Source organism: Citrus clementina, unplaced genomic scaffold, assembly GCF_000493195.1.
Source record: "Citrus clementina cultivar Clemenules unplaced genomic scaffold, Citrus_clementina_v1.0 scaffold_3, whole genome shotgun sequence".
In the NCBI taxonomy this organism is placed as follows: Eukaryota; Viridiplantae; Streptophyta; class Magnoliopsida; order Sapindales; family Rutaceae; genus Citrus; species Citrus x clementina.
The window spans coordinates 29,434,492-29,460,487 of record NW_006262339.1 but is presented as its reverse complement, the minus strand read 5'-3'; the positions used below and the strand labels follow the sequence as shown (position 1 = coordinate 29,460,487).

The 25,996-nt window shown below is 32.6% G+C and overlaps 3 protein-coding genes across 4 annotated transcripts; 1 reads left to right on the top strand and 2 right to left on the bottom strand.

The window, feature by feature from the left end:
* Positions 1-13,389: 13,389 nt before the first annotated feature.
* LOC18050090 (probable calcium-binding protein CML15) lies at positions 13,390-13,755 on the bottom strand. The gene has a single exon (XM_006442187.1). The coding sequence runs from the start codon at positions 13,753-13,755 to the stop codon at positions 13,390-13,392; it is 366 nt and encodes a 121-aa protein (XP_006442250.1).
* Positions 13,756-17,805: 4,050 nt separating this feature from the next.
* Positions 17,806-20,583, top strand: LOC18050089 (coiled-coil domain-containing protein 94 homolog). The gene is made up of 4 exons (XM_006442186.2): positions 17,806-17,985; positions 18,607-18,852; positions 18,957-19,551; positions 20,208-20,583. Exons 2-4 carry the CDS (start codon positions 18,655-18,657, stop codon positions 20,396-20,398), a joined length of 984 nt encoding a protein of 327 aa, XP_006442249.1. The 5' UTR covers positions 17,806-17,985; positions 18,607-18,654; the 3' UTR covers positions 20,399-20,583.
* Positions 20,584-21,715: 1,132 nt separating this feature from the next.
* On the bottom strand, positions 21,716-25,786 carry LOC18050088 (interactor of constitutive active ROPs 1). Of its 2 annotated transcripts, none has more exons than XM_006442183.2 (3): positions 25,643-25,786; positions 23,707-23,795; positions 21,716-23,155 (listed from the first exon to the last, which is right to left on the bottom strand). In XM_006442183.2, the coding sequence occupies exons 2-3, from the start codon at positions 23,718-23,720 to the stop codon at positions 22,015-22,017; spliced, it is 1,155 nt and encodes a 384-aa protein (XP_006442246.1). In that variant the 5' UTR covers positions 23,721-23,795; positions 25,643-25,786; the 3' UTR covers positions 21,716-22,014. The 2 variants fall into 2 exon arrangements, with proteins under 2 accessions (XP_006442246.1, XP_006442247.1); XM_006442184.2 differs by lacking the exon at positions 25,643-25,786 and adding an exon at positions 23,942-24,245.
* Between the last annotated feature and the right edge of the window lie 210 nt (positions 25,787-25,996).

Sequence of the window (25,996 nt, the reverse complement as noted above, 5' to 3'; positions counted from 1 at the left end):
GGCTTCGTGTGTGTGTGTTGTGTATGTGTGTGTGAGGGGTGTGTGTGTGTGTTTGTCTGTCTTGTGTGTGTGGGGGGGTTGGGCGGTTTTGTGTGTCAGCGTGTGTGCTTTTTTTTTATTTCTTTGTTTTTTCTTAAAGTCAAATCCGATCGGATTTTCGGATCGGATCGGGTTGGCTAAAATGAACCTGATCGGGTTAGGTTAATAACCCGATCCGATCCCGATATTTTCGAATCAGGTCGGGTCGGGTTATTTGTCCAACCCTAATTAGTAGTAGAAGCACAAATAAAGAGTTTTTTCACAGAGATTGGAATGAAATGATTCTTAATTGCATGATTAAGAAATGAAGCAAGCCATCATAAAAGTTATTAACATTTAACAAACTAATAGATTTTTTATGGATGTTCAAATAGGCCCAAGATGCAAATGTAATTAATGTCTCTAAAGTTGCAAGATTTCTTGACAAAAAAATGAAAGCATCAGCATGATTTAACATTTTCCATATTCTATTTTCCATACTTGAGACAACTAACTCTTCTTTAATTGGTAGGCCAGGTAGGCATCCCAGAGGATTTTAAAGCTTGTGGAATGATGTTTGGCACTTGGCTGCCTCTAACAAAAACAATTTATGAGACAAGTTTTGATAACCCTCGATCACCTCCTCTATATACAAGATGTAGTTTCCTCTTTGCTATGACATGACCAAGATCTACCGCTGCTTAAATGAGCTTTTTGTATTTTTCATTGTAAAACCCAGAATATACACAAACATTTTTGAATTGTCTACTCAAAGATGCTGAAATACTATCTAAGCAACCCAAAAGAGGGGGTGAATTGGGTTTCTAAAAATTTTACAAAACTTAAACAAAACTTAATTCAAATATGAAACGAATTTAAAACAACAATAAGTAAATCAACCAAAATATAAAAAGATAAGGGAAGAGAGATTCAAATACGGAAATTTTTACATGGTTCAGCCAACCTCACCTACATCCACGCCTCCAAGTACACCGAGCTTGAGGATTCCACTAGCCAAGCCTTTAAGGTTTCAAGAACACTTACAATTGACTTCAAAGGTATCAATCAACTTTTACACCAAGAGATTATACACAATCTCTTAACCCAAGTGTATCCCAACACTTATAATTTCTCAATTTGATTTTAAAAAAGAATACAAAATAAATATCTCTTACACAATGTGTTTGATTACAAATGAAATTCTAAAGTGTGAGTAAATGAGATGCATACAAGAATTTAAAGCTCAATGAAAGTTATATGCTCAATAATTTGCTCAACGATAATTGTTGGAATCGTTATTGTTTGAATTTAAATTGAGTTTATTTATAGTTGAAGCTGAAAAATAGCCGTTATTGACTTTCTGCTTGAAGTCGGATCGTCGTTTTGACTAGTCCAAGTTATCATTGGACAAAATTTCAAATTATCGGATCGCTGTTTTCAAGATGTCGGATCGCCGTCAGTGTCTAGAGACTAATCTTAAATTCTGCTTGATGTCGACTAGCTGTTATCAAGATGTTGATTAGTCGTTTGCTATAGTAAATTATTTTCTATAATTATAGTTTTACCCCAGAACTTTTTACAATTGTATTATGACCCAAAACACTTTGAAACTTTTCAAATAAGTCCATATCCAGAATTTCAAGCAATACTTGTTGATTTCAAAGTTTTCAAAACTTTTTCAATTAGACCATAAACTCGAAAAACAACCAATTTCATAAAATCATTTTTCATTAAATATAAAACTTTTTATATTATGAAGATAATGATTTATTTAAAAACATGAAAAAATAATTTGAGCTTTTAAAAAATTAATCAATCTTAATCAAGTTTGTTATCATCAATATCAATATTAAATAAATATTCATGTTAACATATGCTACCATTTGAATAATCTTCAAAAGCAAGTTGTGAGTGTTTGAAAAAAAAAAAAAGCTCATATGACGCATAAAGCTCATGCCTTAATAATTCAAAAGCAAACAGTAAAAAGAAAAGGCAAATAATGATTAGAAAAAACAAACAATAAAAGGAAACAAATAATGATTAGACACAAAATCACATCATTAGACGCAATAATGCAAATAATAAAAAAATGGTAAAATAAAAGGATATTTTTTTGTAGTTGTGATTGTGACTCACATCTTCCTCTGGTTTTACGTCCAGTAACGGTTTGAATGTCTTTTATGGGTTGAGGATAGACGTTTTATCTAGTTTTCTTATAAACTACCAAACAAGGTCTTTTTGAGTCAGATTTCTAAGACTAAATTGTGCACTTTTGTTTTGGAATATTATCCATAACTATTTAATTGCATGTTGTACATAATTGCTTCGATGCGTCTCAAGACAGCGTAAGATATCATCTAATGATTCTTTACTCATGTCATCTTTAACGAATTTAATTTTATGTTTACGATGATCAAAAGTCATTCTTTAAGATTTACAATGTGGCCATTTGTAATCAAATCTTACATAGTTATAACATTCTAAGCCAAGTCATTTAAGTCTTTTTTTTTTTTAGCAAATGTGCTTTTACCAAAACCAGCATGTAAGAAATAAATAGATCAGAAAACGCATCTACAAATCGGACCTCTACTTCAATTAACCAATAAATATCAATAGAAACCCCATTGATCATTAACAAATGCAGGCATTCACAACAAGCTTTGTAAATTTTCTTGAGGACATTTTAAGAGAGAAGAAAAATGCTTATATAATTTACGTTGTATTTCTTCCATGTTTTATTTTGGGATTTCAATTATTGTGGAAAACTGAATATACCAACTTAAAAAGTCACGAAGTACTGTTATCTGTCATTTATACACGAAAATAGATCAAAACATATCAAAGAAACAAATTAATTATGCAAAATCAAGTGAAACAAGAAGGCGAATATAATAACAAAATGAAAACACACAATGTAAAAAAAAAAGGTATAATCAAATATAGAACTCACCTTCGTCCTTTTATTGAGTTAACCTCAACCTCTAATTGGAAGTCATTTATACCAACTTCTATTTCCTTGAGTTGTCTTTTTATATCCTCAACATGCGACATTAACATTGGTCGTAGATACCAAATAGGATGTGATTTATAAAATTGTATTAGACCTTTTAAGTGAAATTTCACTGATAAAAGTTCTCTAAGATGTTTTAAAAAAATCTTTCTTATTGAGGTTCTCATGATGTATAATGAAAAAAAAAAAGAAACATAATCATCAAACACACTTAAGCAAGAAACATAATAATGTCTATCATTCAAGATATAGAAATGAATAATCAAACAATTCAAATGGTAAAGTAACAGTAAAAAAAAGTTAAATTACTCATTAAAAAAGAAAAAGACTTAATCAATGTTTGTGGGTCACTCAAATTTATTTTGGTACTTTCTTCACGTGGTTAGTAATCTAGATATCATTTTAGTCATTGTCCATTAATTTTAGGGAAAAAGACACAGAGACCCCCAACGTTTGGATAAAGGACACAAAATCCCATAATGTTTCAAAAAAGACATTCAGACCTCCATTGGTTAACGGAAACCGTTTCTTTTAACAGAAATTATAATTTTAAGGTGTAATTACCATTATACCCTTATAACATATTAAAAAATAATTGTTCATTGTCCAATTTATCCTTATATTATTAATAAAATTACGAATATCCCTTCATTACCCAATTTTTCCATTTATTTTTTTGTCAAATTTTCTCTTCAAACTAAATAAATTTAATCCATTGCTCAAGAATAACAAAATAAAATTGATTCATTTATTCCATGCACATCTAAAAATTGATAAAGAAAAGAAATAACAAAAGTAATTAGCAAGAAATCTCCAATAAACAGTCTTTTTCATCAAACAACCATAAACCAGAAAAAAAATTCTCGTAATCATTTATTTATATTCTCGCACATACATCACATATGCATCAAACATGCTAGAGAATTGAACCACTTTAAATCTATTAGAATTTTTTTCTCAAATCTCAAAAGCATAACTTTTGAATGATAATAAAAAGAAATAAAGTTAATTTAGTAAAAAAAATAAAAATTAAAGAGAGAAAAATAGGTTTTAAGAGAATTGAACCTTGGATTCCACAAGCAAGAGTAGCAACCAAATGCGAGCACAAGCAGCAGCCAAACACGAGCAGTTCCAGAAACCAGACGCGGTCTCAATCGACGTATGAGCAGAAGTTCAAGCAGCTTCCTCGATTGCGACCAGTTCTGGCAACCAGACGCAGTCTCGATTGACGCACGAGCAGAAGTTCCAGCTGCTTCCTCGATCGCGAGCAATTCCGGCAACCAGACGTTGTCTCAATCGACGTACGGGCAGAAGTTCCAGCAGCTTCTGGCAGCGCAAGCAGTTCCAGCAACTTCCGGCAACCGCAACAATTTTCGGCAAACCGTGAGTGTGTTTTAAAGGATTTGTTTGGAAGCAGTGTGTGTGTGGTTTGTTTGTGGGTGTCAAGTGTGTGTGGGTTTTAGTCAATTCATTTGTTATTAATCTGCAATTACGATATTAACCTTGTATGATTTAACGAAACGGTTTCCGTTAACCAATGGGGGTCTGAATGTCTTTTTTGAAACATTAAGGGATTTTGTGTCCCTTATCCAAACGTTGGGGGTCTTTGTGTCATTTTTCCTTAATTTTAAATGTGACACTGTTCTTTAGATTCTCAATTTCTACCACCCCATATGGATATAAATTTTTTACAATAAATGAGCCACTCCATTTTGACTTCAACTTTCATGGAAACAAATAAAGATCAGAATTACAAAGTAATACTTTTTGACCAATCTCAAATGTTTTCTGAAAAAATCTTTTATCATGAAAGCTTTTGTTCTTGCCTTAATAATTCTTGAATTTTCATATGCATCATTCTTTAATTTCTCAAGTTTATTCAATTGCAATTTATGCATATTAGCATCATCATCAAGATTTGAATTAAAAGATTTAATAGCCTAAAATGATTTATACTCAAGTTCAATAGGTAAGTGACAAAGTTTATCATAAACTAGCCGATACAGTGACATTCCTAAAGAGGTCTTCAAATACAGTACAGGAGGCCCAAAATGCATCAATCAATCGAAGAGACGAACATTTGCGGTTCGGGTTATCCATTTTTTTCTAAAATTTGTTTTATCTCCTTATTTGCTAATTCAATTTGACTATTTGTTTGAGGATGATAAGGGGCAGCAACTTTATGTGCAATTCGATATTTCTTCATTAAAAACTCAAATGACTTATTACAAAAAAGCTTACCTCCATCACTGATAATAGCTTGAGGGATTCCAAATCGACTTAAAAGATTTCCTCTTAAAAAATTAATCACAATTTTGCTATATTATTTCAACAAGAGATTACTTCAATCCATTTTGAGACATAAACAATTGCAACTGACATATACATAAATCTAAAAAATGGTGGAAACAGACACATGAAATCAATTCCCCAATAGTTAAATACTTTTATCTCAAGTATGAGATTTAAAGGCATCATGTTTCTTTTAGTTTTTTATCCCAATTTTCGATAGTTTTCATAAGTCCTACAAAATTCATATGTGTCTTTGAATATTGTAGACTAATAAAATTCAAGTTGCAAAATTTTAGCTGCAGTTTTTCTTTAAAAAAAGTATCCACCACATACTTTAGAATGATAAAAATTAATGACACTACTTACCTCATTATCATAAATAAATCACCAAAAAGTTTTGATTAGGGCAATATTTGAACAAGTAAAGATCATCTCAATAAAATTCTTTAGTTCAACCAAAAATTTATTCTTCTCTTGAGCATTTCATTGCAAAGACATTTTACTTGTAGTAAGGAAATTATCAATGTTAGCATACCATGGCATTGAAATAACAGAAAATAAAAATTCATTCGAGAAAAATCATTGATGGCTATTTTGTCAATACATAATTTAGATGTGAGTCTTGATAAATGATCAACAACGACATTTTCGGCACCATTTTTATCTTTAATGTGAAATACTAGCTATGCAACTCAAAGGAGGTGAATTGAGTTTCTAAAAATTATGCAATGCTTGAATAAAACTTAATGCAAATCTTAAGCAAATTAAAAACAATAATAAATAAACCAATTAAAATGTAAAGAAATAAGGGAAGAGAGATTCAAACACAAAGATTTTTATAGTTTGGCCAACCCGCCTACATCCACGCCTTCAAGGTCACCGGGCTTGCGGATTCCACTATCCAATCCTCCAAGGCTTCAAGAACTTTTACAATTAACTTCACATGTATCAACAATGTTTACAACAAAAGATTATCTCAAATCTCTTAACCCAAGTTTTTCCCACACTCACACTTTCTCAAATATAAGATTTTTCTCACACACAATCTATGAGTTTACAAATATATTCCCAAGGAGTGATTTAAAGAATGAATGAACAAATTAAAGTTTAAGAAATATTGTATTCTCAATAATATACTCTCTGGTATTCGTTAGATTCACTTTGATTTGGATCTAATGCAGTCTTTTTATAGTTAGAGCTGAAAACTAGTCGTTATTGACTTTCTGCACAAAGTCGGATCATCGTTAATCCTTATCGGATCATCGTTTTGACTTGAGCAAGTGACCGTTGTGCCAAAATTCAAATTGCCGAATCGCGGTTTTCCAGAACTTGGATCGCCGTTAATTTCCAATAGCTAAACTCTAGTTCTATTCAACGTTAATTAGTTGTTTTCTCCTAAACGTTTAGTCGTTTGCTACAGTAATTGCTATAGTGAATCTATTTTTTTAAATTATAGTTTTGTCCCAAAATTTTTTGTAATTATACTATAGCCCAAATCTTCATAAAACTTTGCAAATAGGTTCATTTCAAGAATTTAAAAACAATAGTTGTTGATTTCAAAGTTCTCAAAACTTTTTCAATTTAGCCCATTCATTGGAAAATAATCAATTTCATAAAATCATTTTCCCATTGAGTATAAAACCTTTATAATATGAAATAATGATTTATTTGAAATGTATGAAAAATAATTTGAGCTTTAATAGATTAATCATTCTTAATCTTGTTTGTTATCATCAAAATCAACATTATGGATACATATATGTCAACATGATGGTGAGGTCAAATTCTTGAAATAACAAAATCTAATAAATTAGTCTTGGTTTGACATCCTATTTAGTCATCAAATATCTCATAGCAGCATGGTCAGTAAAAACAACAGATTTAGAACCAAGTAAATATGAACAAATTTTGTTTAATGCGAATACTACAAGAAGTAATTCTTTTTTAGTTGTACAATAATTCATTTGGGTACTATCTAAAGTCTTACTTGCATAACAAATTACAAATGGCTTAACATCTTTTTTTTTTATCCTAAAACATCACCAACAACATAATCACTTGTATTATACATTAATTCAAAAGGCAAAGACCAATCAGAAGATTGCATAATATGTGTATATGTTAAAAGATAAATTATGTTCTCAAGAGATTTTTTACGATCATCAGTCCATTCAAATGACGCATCTTTCAAATCAGAGGTTATAAAGTGGTTTAGATACGGCACTAAAGTTTCTTATAAACTTCCTATAAAATCTTGTATGTCCTAAAAAGGATCGCACATCTCTAACTATTTTTTATTGCGGCAATTTAGATATAAGTTCTATTTTTACTTTGTCAACATCAATTCTTTTAGCACATACAACATGACCAAAATAATTCTAGAAGTAATCATGTAATGGTATTTTTCAGAATTTAACACGAGTTCTTTTTCAACACTTCTTTTTAAAACTTTCTCCAAATTATCGAGACAATCATGAAAAGAATTCGAGCTCGGTACAAATAATCCATAAAGACCTTCAAATAATGTTCAACCATATCGCTAAAAATACCTAGCATGCATTTTTGAAATATTGCAGGAGCATTTCAAAATCCAAATGGCATTCTTTTAAATGCATTCCAAAAGGACATGTAAATGTGGTCTTTTCTTGATCCTTAAGTGCTATAGGAATTTGGTAATAGCTTGAATATCCATCTAAAAAGCAATAGTAGGAATGTCTAGCTATTCTTTCTAAGATTTGCTCAAGCAATAGTAAAAGAAAATGATCTTTTGTAGTGGCTTCATTTAACTTTCTATAATCAATGCACATGCATCAACTAGATGTAATTTTTGTTGATATTAACTCATCTTTTTCATTTTTAACAATAGTAATTCTAGATTTCTAAGGCACTACTTGTGTAGAGGTTACGCACTTACTATTAGAGATATGATAGATAATTCTTACATCAAGTAATTTAAGGACTTCTATTTTTACTACTTTTTTCATGTGTGGGTTTAATATTCTTTGAGGTTGTTGACTGGTTTTAACATTTTCTTCCAAATTGATTCTATGTGGAAATAAAGAATTAATACCTTTACTATCATTTAAAGTAACATCTAATTTCATTTTAATACTTTTTAAGAACAGATAATAACTTATCTTCTTGGTCGCTTGTTAAAGTAGAAGAAATCACAACCGACTAAGTTTGTTCTTCTCTAAGGTAAGTTTACTTCAATCTTTCAGGCAAAAGTTTCAATTCAAGTTTAGGTGCTTTTTGTTGTGTCTTTTTAATGATTCTAAGTTCTTTAAATTTTGGTTTTTCATCATCATTTTGCAAAGTCTAAGTAGAATTAAGCAACAAATTTATATTAGAAGTATTAAGTTTAAGTTGCTTATTTGATTCAATTGAATAAACCAAACAAATATCACTGAGTTTAGAAAAATTTTCTTTTGAATACTTTCCTCTATACAAGATTCAATCAAATCCCTTTTGGTCATCGGTATCATCTTCATTCTCATTTTCTTCATTAGGTTGCCTACGCATATTAAAAACATTCAATTTCAGAGTTATATTTACGAATGACAAATTCATTAAACCATTCCTACAATTAATCAAAGCATTTGGAGTTGCTAGAAATGGTCGACCCAAAATTACAGGAATTGGTTTATAATTATTTACAACAAGTTTAGTTTTTAAGACAACAAAATCCACAGGGTATATGAATTTATCAACTTGTACTAACACATCTTCCACTATTTATTTTGGCACTTTAACTGATTTTTCTGCAAGTAAAAGTGTAGCAGAAGTTAATTTTAACTCACCCAGATTAAGTTGAAAATAAACAAAATATGGAAGCAAATTAACACTAACACTAATGTTTAATACAACATGCTCAATTATGTGATCACCAATAATACAAGAAATAGTAGGACAACTAGGATCTTTATATTTCAACTTATTATTAGTAGACAGAGTAGTACTTAACTGTTCAGCCATGAAAGCTCTCTTTCTTACCTTCAATTTTCTCTTCACAATGCATAAGTCTTTCAAACGTTTGGCATATGAAGGTGCCCGCTTGATTGCATCTAACAAAGGAATGTTAACTTTCACTTGCTTAAATATTTCATAAATTTCAAAAGAGTGGTTTGATTTTTTTAGTTTATTCAATGCTTGTGGAAATGGCGGTTTGAATGGAATAATAGTTATTTCTTCACTAGGTGTAAGTTTATTTAATATTTCCTTACTCTTTAAATTTTCACTATCTTCATATTCACAAGGTTCAAGAATAGATCTTTCAATAATATTATCACACGAAGAGTTATAACTAACTTGACTTGGTCCATGGGTGGATTTTGTTGAATCTTAGGATTTGATTGTGGTTGAGCTGGAAATTTATCTTTTCCTTGAATTGTAAGAGCAAAAGCAATTTTAACAAGAGTATCTTTCAAATAAGAAAAGGCTTGTGCATTTTGATTGTTAATAACATTTTGTTTCCAAATGAATTGATGCATTGTGTCTTCTAGATTTTTCCATGGTGGTGAAACATATTGTGCATAAGGCTGAGCATTTTGAAAATTTTGTGGAGATGGAGCTTGTGAAAATTGTGCATTATTATTATTCCTTGAACTAAAATTTAGATGATTTCTCTATATAGGATTATAAGTCTATAAATATAGGTTTGGCTTACTAATAGTGTCAATGGCATTAGCTTAATCATGTAGACATTCTTTAGATGCAAGCAAAATGGGACAATCTTGAGTGAAATGATCATTAGAACTACAAACATTACATTCAATTTCTTAAACAGATTTTACTTGATCACTCTTTTTATATCCCAAAGCTTCAACCTTCCTAACTAGAGATAAAAATTTTGCTTGTAAATCATGATCTTCTATAAGATTATGGATTCTTCCACTGGGTGGCGATTGTTGTGGTTTATTTGTCAATTGAAAAGTTCCAAACATGATCCAAATGTTGTGTATTTTCAGCTAATTGGTCAAAGTTATCTAGTGCATATTTAGGATTTTATCTTTAAATTCACCATTACACCTTATTTCTACAACTCATCTACTTTGGGGTGTCAAGCCCTTGTAAAAATAAGTGAACAGTCGCCAAGTTTCAAAATCATGATGTGAATATATGTTAAGCAATTCTTTAAATCTATCCTAACATTGCTATAATGTTTCTTCATTTTTTTGAGCGAAAAAAAGGGATTTGTCTTTTAAATAAATTGGTTCTATGAGGTGAAAAAAAAATTTCAAAAATTATTTTTGCATGTTATTTCAAGTTCTTATTGATTCAGATCTAAGGTTTTGTAGTCAAGTTTTAACTTTATCTTTTAATAAAAAATGAAAATTCTTTAATTTAATTATGTTCATGCTATAACTTTGATCTGATGAATTTAAACAAGTAAGAAACAATGAAGATGTTGTAGCACATTACTGTAGCACCGTTGCTATGGCAATCCTGAAGCAATGACAAAGAAAATTTCGCGCGCATCAACTAAAAAATTACAATTTGGAGTTTTAAAAAATAGAAGATACGTGCCCTAGACTTCCGGTTGCTCTAATTCCAAGTTATAAAAAGAGCACGCATGAGAGAAAAAGGGAGAACCGTCACTCAATGAATAAACCGAAGAGAAAAACAAAAGAAAAACATAAATCAAGAGATAGATTAAAGGCTGAACTAGAGGAGAAAGAGCATAGATCAATCGAAAATCAGTTCTTTTTACTCTTTTCTTGTTTTCTATTTATTCATGGGGATGTATTTGATGGTTGAAACTCTTTTATTTATTTTTCTATTGCAAATCATGAATATAATTTGATTGTAATTGAGTGATAAATGATCTTAATGGATGTTTGACTGACATATACGCGTTGCTCTGTGTTTTCTATAGCATTTTGCCTTAATTGTATTTATTTTAATTCCTTATTTCGGTTGACCACTCATTTAGGGATACTAGCAAAGAAATAACCTAAAAAATGTTTGATTTAGTGGATCTAATTAAGACAATACTTGGTTTTAGATTGGGTTTCCCAAGTTGAGTTAATCTTAATTTGAATAGGGTCATGCTTGATCTAAAATTAGTGATGAACTAAACACATGGATTCATCTTATAAGGTAAATAGAACCTAGATCGATTAATGTTATATTTTATGTTGGCATAACAATTTATCACTGCTAGGTTGTATTAGATGTAAGATATCCAACAGGCGACAGCTGAGGATGAATGAAGGATTCTGCTCAGTGTTGTAGTAGATGTTGTAGCAATGGTCCTGTAATTGAAAAATAGTCTATGTCATTAAGTGAGTTTATTCACTCAACTATTCTATTCTCATTGGTTACATCCTTGTGTTTGACGTGAGAATTTTCTTTATTGCATTTTATTTTAATTTGTTTATTAGTTTCATAAAGTGTCTTATTTTAATTAGAACAAAGCTGCATTGTTAAGATTGATGTAGCAAGTTTGAGAACATCAATCCCTGTGGAGATGATATGAACACTCATTAGTATATTACTTGTTGTGTATACTTGTACATTGACACTCATAGCAATAGAAATCGCACACCATGTGCCAAAATTTAACTTGTTTGCAATAAGTCAAAATATTATTTTACCATACTTTATATTAAGATATTAGGAATTTATTGTACCAAACTCCCAGGTTTGTCTACAATAAATCAAAATTTCAAAATATAAAATATGGATAAAATTAATTAGAAAATAATTTAATTCATATAATTAAAAATATAATTTGATTAAATCATATTTTTTTACTAAGAGTTTCGCCTTTCCCTAACTATTAGTATTTAGCTAAGCATAATATACAGTATTAATGATTGTTTTTTGTCAAGCTCAATTTCGATCAACACGTTACTAAATAGGAAAACTAAATTTATTTAAATATTTTTTATCAACACGTTAACTAAATTTATTTAAATAAATAAATAAAACTAAATCGATTTACAATTAGAATTTGATTAAATCATATTTTTTTACTTAGAGTTTCACCTTCCCTAACTATTAATATTTATTAGTTAAGCATAATATACAATATTAATGATTGTTTTTTGTCAAGCTCAATTTCAATCAACACGTTACTAAATAGGGAAACTAAAGATCAATGATGATTATATTTTGTAGTATCCAAAATAAATAACCACTTTCAATTAATTTTTTTCCTTAAATTATAAGCCTAATGTCTTTAAAATTAATTAATTAATTATTTATTTATTTATTTATTTTTTGAGAGGGACTTTTGATATCCTTAAAACTTAAAATGAAATGTTAATTGGCAAGCTGTTAATTTTACGTTTCATTTAGGCTCTTTGTTAGATTAATATTTATTTTGTTTGTTTTTAAATTGGAGGCCAATTTTAACATTAAAAAATAAAAATGCCAGAGGTCAAACATGTTTAGTAGCCGACTAGCAACCACCGCGGAGATTTTTTGAAGTTCTAGTCTGTGGGATTGCCAATTTTGTGTGCTCTAGATTAATATATACGTACATCGATTGGTTTTACTTCATTGATAGTGGATCTTTATACTTTACTTGTATGGTTGGCAAAAAATCTTAGGCCAACCCAATTTAGGTCTGCAGACCTTAAGCTCAGCATGCATGGATGGGTCTGAATATGGGTAAAAAAATATGAAACCTGTATAAATTGAGTCTCGATAAAAGCCTATGAAAAAAAAGTCTGGGTATTTTAATTTATAAATAAAAAATTAAATTTTGAAAAAAAAACTCCGTATTAGATTAGTATGTCTTTTTAATTTGTATTTGTGATTTGTGTTCTATTACTAATATTAAGCTCGGCTTTTTAATTTATAAATAAAAAATTTGTCTAATTAAAAAAACTCAAAATATTATATTAATATGTTTTTTATATTAGTATCTAGGGGTGTCAAAAAAATCCGCCCGGACCCGCCCAATCCGGTCCGGGCAAAATCCGGACCGCATATACTGAAAAAGCGGATCCAAGTTTCCAAATTTAAAACCCGGACATTTCCAGGCACATCCGGGTTCAGCACCAAAACCCGGAACCCGGACCCGGACCCGTTTTTCGAATAAACTAAAAAAAAAACTAAAACTAAAACCAGTTACCAATAACGGCCATGGAGCCCGCTAGCTCGGCCGCAGTGATGTAGCCGTTGCCGTTGCAATCGAAGGACTGAAAGACCTCCATGAGTTGTTCTTGGTTGACCAAGACTTGCTCGCTGATGTCAGGGAGTATTAGAGCAACCAATTCGTCGAATTCGACGAGGCCGTTGCTGTTGGAATCCATGTCGGCCAACAAAATGTGCAGCTGGTCGCCAGTTGGCTTGAGCCCCAGGGCGCGTAGGAGTGCGGCCAGTTCCAGCTGCGTGAGGCTGCCGTCCGAGTCCATGTCGAAACGCATGAATATGTCTTTGAGCTGTTTCAGTTGCTCCGATTGAATTGTTTCCATTACTGTCATTGTTGATTAAAGATATATGGGAATGGGATGAAGGAAAGAAAGAAACAAAAATAAGATTCAAGGAAAAAAAGGCTGTGTTTTGTGTTCTTTTGTTTTTGTTTTTTTGTTTGTTTAAGACGCAGTGATGTACCCATCACCATGCATGCTTTTGTGACAACCATTTCATTTTATCTCTTCATCTTCATGTTCTGCCACTGCTAGCAGCCCTGTGCCTTTTGTCTTCTTTTTGAAATAATTATTTGCGGGCTTAGAAGCCCGGAACACAAAACCCGGACCCGGGACACGCCGGGCTCAAGCCCGGACCGGACATGCAAAAGCCGGGTTTTGTCCGGGTCCGGGTTTCAATTTTTTGCGTCCGGTCCGGTCCCGGGTTGCACCAAACCTAGACCGGACCCGGAATTTTGCCAAGCCTATTAGTATCTATGATTTATTATGTTGTATTACTAACATTTTGTATATTAGAGTATTATTCTATTATGTATTAAATAATTATCTTTAATTTAAATTTTTTTACTTCATCAAAAATTATTCTAAATTAATGAGAACCCAAGCCTAACCAAGTCTATTCTCAGTAACTTGGACCTAGGCCTAGATTTGAAAAAACTCAGTGCAAGCCTTTAATTTGCCAATCCTATTTGCTTGTTACTTAATTAAGAGTCGGATGCATAAAATGACTTGGACTGTTTAAAGATTGTGGTTCGTTGACAATGAACTATGACACCTACGATTACTAACTCAAGGGTGGCCCTTTACCTTTTATGTTGTTTCACTTCTAAAGATTCAGTTGTAGAGTTTCTTTAGTGATTGTTGTTAGAAAATAATCCTTTGGCCATAACTATCACAAAAAAATCCTAGCAACACTCATGTTTTATAACCCAGAATCAATAGTTTAATAGTCAAAAGTGTACTTGAATCCATAATAACGAATTACTCTCAAGTACCTTATGGTTTGTCTTCCAAATCAACATGTTATGTTAGAGAATCCTTTAACTTTCTCTCTGCACTCTCTCTGGGTGATAGAATGTTAGAAAAGAATGGAATGTTACGTGTAATTTAGGGAGCATAACCACTTATATAGGTAACTTTTCAATTATCATTAAGTATTCATATTTTATCCATCATAAAAATATAAATTATCTTTAAGTCTTTACACATTAAATGTCCCACTCAAATTACCAAAAACTTAATAGATCACTTTTAATTGAACGTAACCTTATATGACAGTTCATAACACATAATTATTCACATATAAACTCAATGTTGGGTTAATGATCTAACAATTCTTTTATCTAGAGTTTTCATCACAAGTTCTTGTTAGGGAATTTTAATCTCATCCAAGATCTTGCAAGCAAAAATAGCAAAATAATAATAAATAGAAAATAGATGGAGAATAAAACCAATCACACAGTAGTTACTCTGTTGACTGCAGTGAAGAGTGTCTGAATATCCAATTTAGGGCGCTTTTAAATAAATTCTGTTATAAATAAAAAGAAAAGATACATGATTATGAATTCAAATTGCAAATGGGAAAGAAAAAGCTATGCTATTGAAATTAATTGTACTGTTATACAAATAAATGAATTCAACATCCTTATACATAGCGATATGTCTTGTAAGAGAAGTATTGTATTCCTTATATAAGTTGTATTCCTCTTTGATTAAGATAAATTCCAAAGTGAAAGTTACTTATTTCTTAAATAGAAGTCCTCTTGAATAATAAAACTATTAATTAAGAAAAGTTTAGGATGTTGGATTTTTTAACCTGACATTGTTGGATTCTTAATCTAACGTTGGACTTATATGTGAATAATTATGTATTGTGGACTGTCATATAGGGTTAAGTTCAATTAAAGGTAATCTATTAAAATTTTTAGTATTATGAGCTTTAATGTATCTGATAGGCTGTGAGCCTTTAATGTGTAGAGAACCAATAGTATTCTAATTTTATGATGGGCAGAATTAAGAATACTTAATGAGAACAAAAAAAGTTATTTATATAAGTGATTACGGTCTCTATGTCACACATATCTTTCTATTCTCTACTGACATTCTATCATCAGAGAGAGAGCAGTGAGAAACTTAGAGGATTTTCTAGGAGAACATGTTGATCTAGAAGGCCAACCACACAACTCCAAGGAAGAATTAAGTATTATGGATTCATGTATACTTCCGTATAATTTTGTTATTGATTATTGATGATACAACATGAATATTCTTGGGTTATAGGTGATGGTTTCACTAAAGAAATTTTTTGTTCTAACATAGGAAATATCCTAATTTAGGATTTACAAATTGTCATTAAAAAGAAGGCATGTTTCCTAACATTGTCATGGATTTCTTTGCATGCGTCTACAATATGGTTAACAGTAATGTTAGTCTTTTAGAATCAGCCTGCAATAATGAAGATGTTCAACATTGACTAATGTTTTCACCATGAATTTGCAATGTGGGCAATTAAATTCTTGACTGCCTACACTGTTTTTGGTTTCGTTGAATTTTGTACATTGCCTAGCATGATGCCTGGAAGTTAATACTCTTTGAGGATTCGCCTCATGTTGGCGTTAGTTAACTCGTATCATTTGCAGTTTTCCTTTATAAATTTTGCTGAAATCGATACTTTGTTGGGCGATTCAAGGTCTGTTTGAGTTCATCAACCTTGATGTTTGTAACATTGTTCACATTTATTACCTGCAATATACTAGTCTATGTTCTTCGTACATTATTCTTTAGTCGTTGTCGATAGGACCAATGCACTACTAGTTTGACAAGTACTCATTTCTATCATCGTTTTGATGCCATTTCGTTGAAGGATCTAGATCTACAATGCCACTGGATTTATTATGGGTGTCGTAAATTCACTGTCTGGATTTATCTATCTCCAGGCTGTGTGTTACACGACCACTATCTGGAAAGAACATTAATGTCTCTCCTTATTTCCTAAAAAGGAAGGTATATTTAGTCAAATGGCTTCATTATCTGAAATGTGGAGATCAATTGTTCCAAACATACAGATCTGGCAAGGGAAGAAGTTCCAGCATGCGTATCTAGGACTAATGAGCTTGTAGAGGTTTGCCATTATCTCGCATAATAATTGCATATGATGCTCAGATTGTTGGATGTTTGGCGTTACAAACTATTCTGCTAGTATTTGTGCATACGTGAACATTCCTGATGCTATATCATACGTTTCAGTTTTCTATCCGTGGGGTTGCCAATTTTAAACTACAGGCCAAGTGTATTAGTTTTATTTTTTTATTTTTGGTATATTAAACCATCTTATATTCGAAGACCACATTGGGCCCCAATACAGATTCGAGCCGGGTAGGACCACGAGAGCAACAAAACTCTCCCAACAGGTATTTTACGTAGTTGTATTCTCAAGTTTCGAACCGATGACCTTAATTAAGGTAGAACAGTCTTATACCAACCGATCTACGCGCTTGTTGGTACAGGCCAAGTGTTTTATAATTATGCCTAATTCCTCCGTTCAACGGGGATAAAAAAAAGGGAAATTATCCACCGTCCACCCGTTTTTTTTAACTTTTTCAAAAATACACAATTCTTTTTTTTTTTTGCTAGAATCCACCTGAAGTTATATTTCTTTTCAAGAATACACAATTTCTTTTACATTTGAGGGTAAAAAAGTCATTTAAATAATATTCCGTTAGTTTTATTAACGGTCTCTAAACGGAAGTAGAAAAGTGAAAAGAAATATAATTTCAGGTGGATTCTAAAAAAAAATTTATATATTTTTAAAAAATAGTGAAAAAATAAGTGGACGGTGGATAATTTCTCAAAAAAAAAAAATTCGTACGTGTATCCAAACATTTTCTTTTAACGAGAGTTAAATTAGATTTTTATATTCGACCTAAATTAACAGGCCCATGAACCCATCCCCACAGATTCTCTTTGGGCCAGCCTAACTGTTATATAAAAAATATTAATTTACCAACAAAAAAAAAAGGCAAAGACAAAAACAATCTAGCCACTAGGATAATACCCGGGTTAAAAAGGTCCCCGTATTTTTATATGATGTAATCCGGATCGGGTAAGGTAAAACCGGATTCGGATTCTGTCCCGCTCCGAAATCCTAATCCAATTGTGAATTGAAATTCCCGACCGACCTTGAATGCCTACTTATTTCCTATTAATAATGTTAAAACAATACAGGCTCCGTCTCTGGTGCAAAGTCTTGGAAGAGCCTTTTCTGTGTTCGTTCTCTCTGTTCAGGTACTTAATTTACTGATGTTACAGTTGATTATGGGTTTGATTTATTTTTATTTAATAATATCATGGGTATTAATACTTAACTGGTTTAGATGAATACTTCTAATTTGTGTTTATTTAGGGTTTTCTCTGAATTGGGTTTACGTTAATTTCTAGGGTTCTTTTGGTTCTTATATAGACTTGATGCAGTTTATGACTACTAACCCTAGAAATTACTATTATTGTAATGCCTGCGAATCAAAACCCTTGTGAGGGAGTATGTGGAAGAACATTACTTTTATTTCTCATGTTGTCTGGTAACGTAAAATAAGAACTAATACAAAGGATTGACGGTACCCGTTAGTCTGGTTAGTATGTTGTTTTAACTAAAGGAGCTATTACAGCTGCAATGTGTTCCTTGAGATACGTTTGCGTAGAATTACCACCACTGGTCAAAAAATAAATATATAAATAAACTTGATCATACCCATTGGTCTTGAATTGTGCCTATTGCTGCATTTCTCTTTTGCTAATGCGAATAGATCTAGTTTTCTATAATATTGTGTACTACTATTAGATCTTGTAGGAAGTTGATGTGTTTGGAACAATGGCAGTACAAACTGATTTATATGTTTTCTGTAACAGTTCTGGATATTGCATTCTGACTTTTTATTAAGTTAGAAGGAGGAGAAAATGGGAGAAAGAAAAGTACTCAACAAGTATTATCCACCGGATTTCGACCCATCAAAACTTCCCAGGATCCGACGACCAAAGAACCAGCAGATTAAGGTTCGGATGATGTTGCCCATGAGTATCCGATGCAACACATGTGGCAATTACATCTACAAAGGGACAAAATTTAATTCTCGCAAAGAAGACGCCATTGGCGAGGTAAATATAATTATTTTAAGCAATTAAATTTATTTTATTCAATTATATAGTTTCTGATTTTGTGTATTAACTTTGATGTTTTATAATGTTAAATGGTATTGCAGACGTATCTCGGAATTCAAATATTCAGGTTCTATTTCAAATGCACAAAGTGCTCAGCTGAGCTGACAATAAAAACAGATCCTCAAAATTCAGATTATATAGTGGAGTCTGGTGCATCTCGTAATTATGAACCTTGGCGCGCAGAGGATGAGGCAGTAGACGAGGAGAAAAAGAGGAGAGATGCTGAAGAGATGGGGGATGCTATGAAAGCTTTGGAGAATAGAACCTTGGATTCCAAAAGGGAGATGGACATCCTTGCAGCACTTGATGAGATGAAGTCTATGAAGTCTAGACATGCAAGTGTTAGTGTAGATGCTATGCTTGAGGCCTTGCAGAGCACAGCTCCGGAAAAGGAGAAGAGGCTAGAAGAAGAGGATGAAGCACTTATTAGATCAATATTCCAGAAACCAAGAGAAGTTGTTCGAAGGATTTCTGATGAAGATCTCGATGATGATGGTGATTTGTTTCAATTTTCTAGTGAAAGAAATGAAGGCTCAAGCAATAATTTGAAGAAAAGAAAGCTATCTGAAGATGTTCCGAGTAAACCAACAGATGCATTGACAGAAGCCAGTTTTTCTGACAGCACTAGCAATGGAGGTATGTCATGGTCAATCCCTCCCTCCCCCCCCCCCCCCTCCCCCGGGCCTCTCTCTTCTGATTCATGTATGCTATCTGCAGTCAAAATGCATGGATTTTAAATAGATTGATGGTAACCAACCTAGAGGAAACAGGTTTATAAATGTGTCATCACCCATGGTCAGCATTCTGCTGGCACTGTTTATACCTTGACGAAGTATGTCCCGCCCCTCCGACGAACAGAGTTTTTGGTTTCTAAAAGAATGATAATGGAAATAAATTTTTTAACTGTGATGTTGATATAATGCTGTAGTGTTGAGATAATATACCCAATTGAATGATATTTTGTGCTGATTGTTTTGTTAGTTTATGCTTAAAAATCTACCATCCTGTCTGATTATTCTTGTAAGTATTTTTGTAGTGGTATAGGCATTTTCTGTTATTAAATCGAGAATATTTTGCTGTTTACCCTTTAAAGCATGAAAGTAAATATGGACAAAACAGTAGGTCAGTAGCTGTTAGTGTTTTGGTATTGGTGTATTCACACACAGCATCTTGTGCCTGTGTGATTTTGTATGGATTATTTCAATCAATGAATTGTGTATTGCATCATTATGGAATTTGAGCTTGTGCCTAAAGCATACTGACAGATTTCATGTTTGTTTTGTTGTCAACAGAAAATCCAACAGTTTCAAAAACTGAAAGTGATACCAAGGTGCCTCGAAAGTCTTCATCAATCCAGATTCAAGTAATAAAGAAACCAGCTACGGTCTCCGCCACCAAAGTTATTGCAAAATCAGAGAACAAATCAGAGGAAAGAACTGGACTACAATCACTGTGCCAAAACTATGACAGTGATGACGAGTAGTAAACGATTGTATTGGATATAAAAAGCTTTTGTTTTTTTTTCTTGATTCGTGTAATTTATACCCTCTTTTGAGTTTCCGTTAGTATACGTGGTTGAATTTTGATGATATGTGAGGAAACTGTGAATTTAATGTATTAAATAATATTCCATACGGTCATAACCATCTGGGGAGTTACCAAACCAGCACCTCAAGAGTGGTCTCCTTCTCCAAGAATGCTGTTGTGGTTATTAGAGTTTAATACCACTTAGCTCGTGGTGTAGGCTAACATCAATCAACCAGAAGCTATATGATGTATCTGAAGGGTGTAAAGTTGGCAAATGATGCTTGTTCCAGTTTCGCAGAAGAGCCCATGTCAAAGTGGAGTGCAATGGTTTGTTTCTGAAATTAGAAGCTTGTAAGCTGAATTCGGACTATCACTTTGTGATCAACTATCTTTCAGGTAGGGTGTTCTCAGATCAGATTTTGCGAATTGGACATCACTCCATACGTCTGTGGATTTTATAGATTATAAATTTTTAATTCAATACAATTCACAAATTGGTGAAATTCAATCTAAATATAATTCATACGTCTGCAGATCAGATGTGGATTTGATCTAATACATATTCAATCCATCATTTTGTAGATTGGTTTGAGGGCTAAAAATTTTTAATCATGTCTTATTTGCGAACTAACCAAATAAAAAAATTAATATAAAAATAATTTTACTGCTGATCAAATTCAAAATAAAATAAGATTTAAATAAATTAATTGTTTAAATAAAGGTAAAAATACATTTAAAGTTTTAAAATATAGCACAAAAAAAAAAACTCATTTGTTTAGATCAGTACATGAAAATTATATGTTTATAAAGTTGTATTTTTATTTAATTATTTTTATTTTATATTATTATCCGACAAGTTAATGTAATTATATTTTAATTTATTTATTTATTAGTAAGTATAATGCTATATTTACAAGTTCATTTTTATTTTTATTTTTTTTGCAGATTTGCGAATTTACAAAAGTAAATCCATATTCAATTCACCGATTACGAATTTTTAAATTTTTAATTCAATCCAATCCATCAATTCATGAATCGAATTTTTACGGATCAAATTTCTACATATCAAACGGATTGAGCAAATCGTATTGAATTTTAAACACTCCTACTCCCAGAGTCCCAGTGGATTGTAGCTCCGTAGCGCATACAACACTTGGCCAAATTGTCTCCCTACTGAGTGACTAATGTGTTGTAATTTTTGTTGTCTTAACAAAATTACATTTAAAAATAAATTTTATTATCATCATAAGAATAAAACTGAAATAATCTTGAGTGTAGCTTATAAGATTGCCATGATGCTGATTAAAATGTAGCAAACGCTTGCCTTGGTCGATTTTATGCACAGGACAGAAGAAGAATCCAAAGAAACCATTGAACAGAAAACAAAATATTTGCCTTTCAAAGCACCGCAGCAAGACAATGGCCTGGGGCTCCTGGATCCTAAGCCATAAACAAAATACTACATATTGGAGTCACCTTAATGTTACAACGCCAACAGAACGTGAAATAGTAAGCAACCATTTCTCCGAACATTCTTCTTGGTGATTTTAACATCACAAAAGGGAGCGAGTCTTATTTGTGACCTTTCTTCTTCCACAAGTCTCCAAACATCTTAATTCCAGAGCCCTTGCGCTTTCCACTAGCAAAACCGTCATCTAGATCATCAGCCATCCCAGGTGATCCCACAAAACCGGCATAGCTACCAGTCAACGGCTCAAACACACCACCAAAGTGCTTGTCCATTGATCCACACCTCTCAGGAATCCTCCCATTCATCTCTACATCTCCAGCAAGAATTGATGCTGCGGCATCAGCTGCTTTTTTCCACTGGTCTGTCTGTACTCGAAGCTTCTTCATCTCCATTTCCAGTGCTTTTTTTGCTCCTTCTGCAGCTTCCAACTTCTCCTTCAACTGAATTGCTTCAGCTTTACTTGCCTGCACCTCTTCTCCCAGTTTGTTCAGGCTCTGAGTCATTTCCTCTTTCTCTTTTTGAGCAGTTGAAATATTCGACGAAGCTTCATTCAACTGCTTTTTCAGGCTTTTATTTTCTTGAGCCATCCCCTCTAGTTGCTTCTCCTTCTCATCTAGCTTGTTTTGTAGCAAATTTATCTCATCCTTTGTCAAGGTTAACTCATGGATTGATACTTTCTCTGGCTCAGGTTCTGCTGGAGGTTCAGTAGATACATTGATTGATTTCGTCTCTTTTTCTTCTTTGAATGTCTGTTGGCTGAATTCAACCTCGGGTTCAACAGTTGATTTTTCTACTGAAATTTCAAAAACATCAGTCTCTGGCTGGTTTTCTTCAGCAACTTCATCCTTGGGATCGTTCTTTGTTGTTTCAGATTCTTGAATTTCAGGTAGAGAGTGCTGTTCCACTACCTCCACTGTCCCTGGAACTTCTGGTTTCTTGGTTTTCTTCTCCAGCTTTTCTTGAGCTTCCTTCTTTGCAGCTTCAGCTGAAGCCAACTGGTCCTTCAGATTTTTTAGCTCTTCTTGAGCTTGCCCAAGTTGAGATTCTAAATCCGCAATGCGGGTGCCGAGTTTCTTTTGGTTTATTGGATCAGAATGGGGGGCACCTCTGGGAGAACGACGGTCTCCAATCTTGGGACTCCGGTCAGCAATTGGTCGGTGATGTGGTGGATCTGAATCAGAACTTGATGTCCTGAGCTGATGTGGGCGTCGAGGAGACTGTCTCTGTGGCATTTCTAAACCCCTATTTGTCATTAAAATAGGAAAACAGAATTCACCATATATTATTCACACAACTACAAAAATTTGGGATATGCAAGTTTCTAACAGTTCAAGTAACAACCATATGTTCTGAAAATGTTTTCCAACTCATGAAAAGAAATGATAATAGAAGTTTTCCTGCCACTGACAATAGGATTACATCAATTTGCTTTGAGACTATAGTACAATAACTAACAGCCACACATACTACCACATTACTATTATGACAATGATCTTGAAAAATGCCATGTGTAATTTAGCTCGACATAATAGAGCTTAGTAATATGAATGGATCAGAGTTTGCATACACAGGATGAGAAAAATCAAAATAAATTGAAACCAAATATCTCAAGGACAAAATGCAAGTTCCCGGGTGCTGATTTGCACTGGACTGATCACAAATTAATTTGCAAGTACCCTCAACATAGTAGTTAGAGAAAAACACATGGTTTAGTTGAAAATGTCCTATAGTCCAATTAATCAGATTAGATCATGTAATAAACTACAAAATTATTATAGATTAGGTTCTCTGACCTTGACCTCGGCATTTTGTACACCTGAAGACCTGAAGAAGAGCTATGCGAGAAAATTGTAGGTCAAAAACTTGTGATTGCAGAATCAAGCTGTAAAAGAAGTAAAGAACACAAAAATCAAACTGAAGCAATTCAAGAAAATGTGAAGCTACCAATATCTGAGCAAAATTCAACTGTTTCACCCCAAAAGCAGTATCATTAGAATACTAAACAAAACAAGTTTTCAATGTCAACACCAATAAACTCGAAATTGTTTCCCTCCTGTCTCTCATGTTCTTAGCCAATGCATGTCTTCCTCACTAGGCAAGCTTGAAACAATAAAGAAGGACAGGTAGATTCGGACTAAAATAAACAAGTTGCCCAGCCATAACATGTGAGTGCAAAGGTACACTTTCACGGTTTTCCCACCAAAGCATAGAATGGGTGGGAGCAAAAACCGTAGCCCCAAAAAAACTGACCGGAAACAGAATCAATACGGTTCCATTTCGATTTTGATTATTATTTCTATAAAAACCGATGGTAACTTATAAGCCTATATGACAATAAGTTAAGCAAATTCAGAGCAAGAAAATAGTTCAATAGGTAACATGATATCCTATTTTTGGAACCCAGTGGTCCCTCGGGAGGGGGGGAAAAAAAAAAGGGGATGCATGATTACTCGTCCAAGCCCCACTAGTAAAAGAAAATAAGTTTAGTAGATGTTATTTTCAATCATCATAGCATTGTTGGGTAGCAGGTATGTCTAATCAAATTCAGCTTATCACTAACTGGGGGCACACATATGACAATTTACTTAAATTTTGACAGCAAATAAATCACCTTTCAATGTGCAACACAACTTTAACCATGGCAACATAGCATAACAACATAGGCAATTGTACAAAATTGATTTGTCTCTTCTCCACAAGACTCAAAATCTGTATGCAACCAACCATATACCACAAAATGAAAGTTTCAAGGTCCACAATTTTATTTTTTTTAACAAACCCCTCTGTCTTTTTAATTTCTTTAGCTTTAATGGGGCAGTGCAAAAGCAGTATCTAATATCTATCCATATAAAAAATGGGCAATTTCCTCAAATCTCCAAAAATATCTTTTACATATTTTAAAACTTACAAAAGGGTAATTCTGTCACACCACCAACTCTTAAATTCTGCTGTCACTGACAAGCATTAAAGTAGTGTGATGATATAAAAGGCTGAGCCAGGGCTCAGGCATGTAGTAATAAAAAGCACAAGCCAGGAGGAAACTGGAAAGCAAGAAAGAATGAATTAATGAAATAACATGACACGCGCTACCACAAGCGTGATGGTATTACAGAAAGCTGACAATTTTGGTATCCATTTGTACAATCCACTCAACAAAAAGTGAAATTTATTGTTTGTCACTTAATGAGTTAGAAAGAAGTTCATGTTTTCAAAAAGAACAAGAGCAAAAAGAGGAGTTCATACAGATTAACGGTCAATAATCATCTTGATGCTTGAATGTCAAACTTGAAAGGGATCAACAATCCATGAAAGCAATTTGCTTGAGAAATGTATAAAAGCGTTAGATCCTAAAAGAAAAGAAAAGGGAAAACTCAACAATGGGTGGGTATGTATGTATGTGTGTATGTGTGTTTGAGACCCTAATGATGTGTTTGATAGCTGAGAAAACCAATGAAAATGCAAGAAAAAAATTGATACCTCTCGATAACCTTCGAGTCTAGGAGTGAGAATTGTTCAACATTCTTTTACCTTAAACTTTTTAGTTTTTAAAAATTAAACAGATCACATCACAACAACAACAATAAAGCTCTTTATACAAAACAAAAACGCATGCATGCATGAAGGGAAAAAAAAAACACCCACAGGCCTATATATGCTAAAGAAGAAGATCAATCCAAGAGCACAAAACAGGTACCAAAAAAAAATAAAAAATAAAACTTAATTAATTACCTTGTATATATTTTTGCGTAATGGGGCAGCACCACAGTTACTACTTTACTTAGCTTCTGCTCTTTGATGGTTTCATTTCATGAGAAACCCTTTGGAGAAAATGCAAGAAAACTGAAGAAACAGAATCAAAAGAAAGAAAAAAAAATGCTACATGCTACAGAGAGAGAGAGAGAGAGAGGTGAGTGAAGACTGTGGAGTTTGGAAAGTTTGAATTTAATTAAAGCTGAGGTGGTGGTGAGTTTGACAGTCGTTGGTTTTTTTTATTTTTATATTTTTGGAGAAGTTAAATAAAAATAAATAATATGGGAAGAAGAGGACAAAAGAATAATTTAATAAATAAATATTGGAAATATA

Bases quoted from the DNA above. Each gene is read 5' to 3' on its own strand.
- LOC18050089 (XM_006442186.2), top strand. From the start codon at position 18,655: ATGGGAGAAAGAAAAGTACTCAACAAGTATTATCCACCGGATTTCGAC. The intron at 18,853-18,956 runs GTAAATATAATT...ATGGTATTGCAG, and splicing joins AAGAAGACGCCATTGGCGAG to ACGTATCTCGGAATTCAAAT. The intron at 19,552-20,207 runs GTATGTCATGGT...TGTTGTCAACAG, and splicing joins TGACAGCACTAGCAATGGAG to AAAATCCAACAGTTTCAAAA.
- LOC18050090 (XM_006442187.1), bottom strand. From the start codon at position 13,755: ATGACAGTAATGGAAACAATTCAATCGGAGCAACTGAAACAGCTCAAA.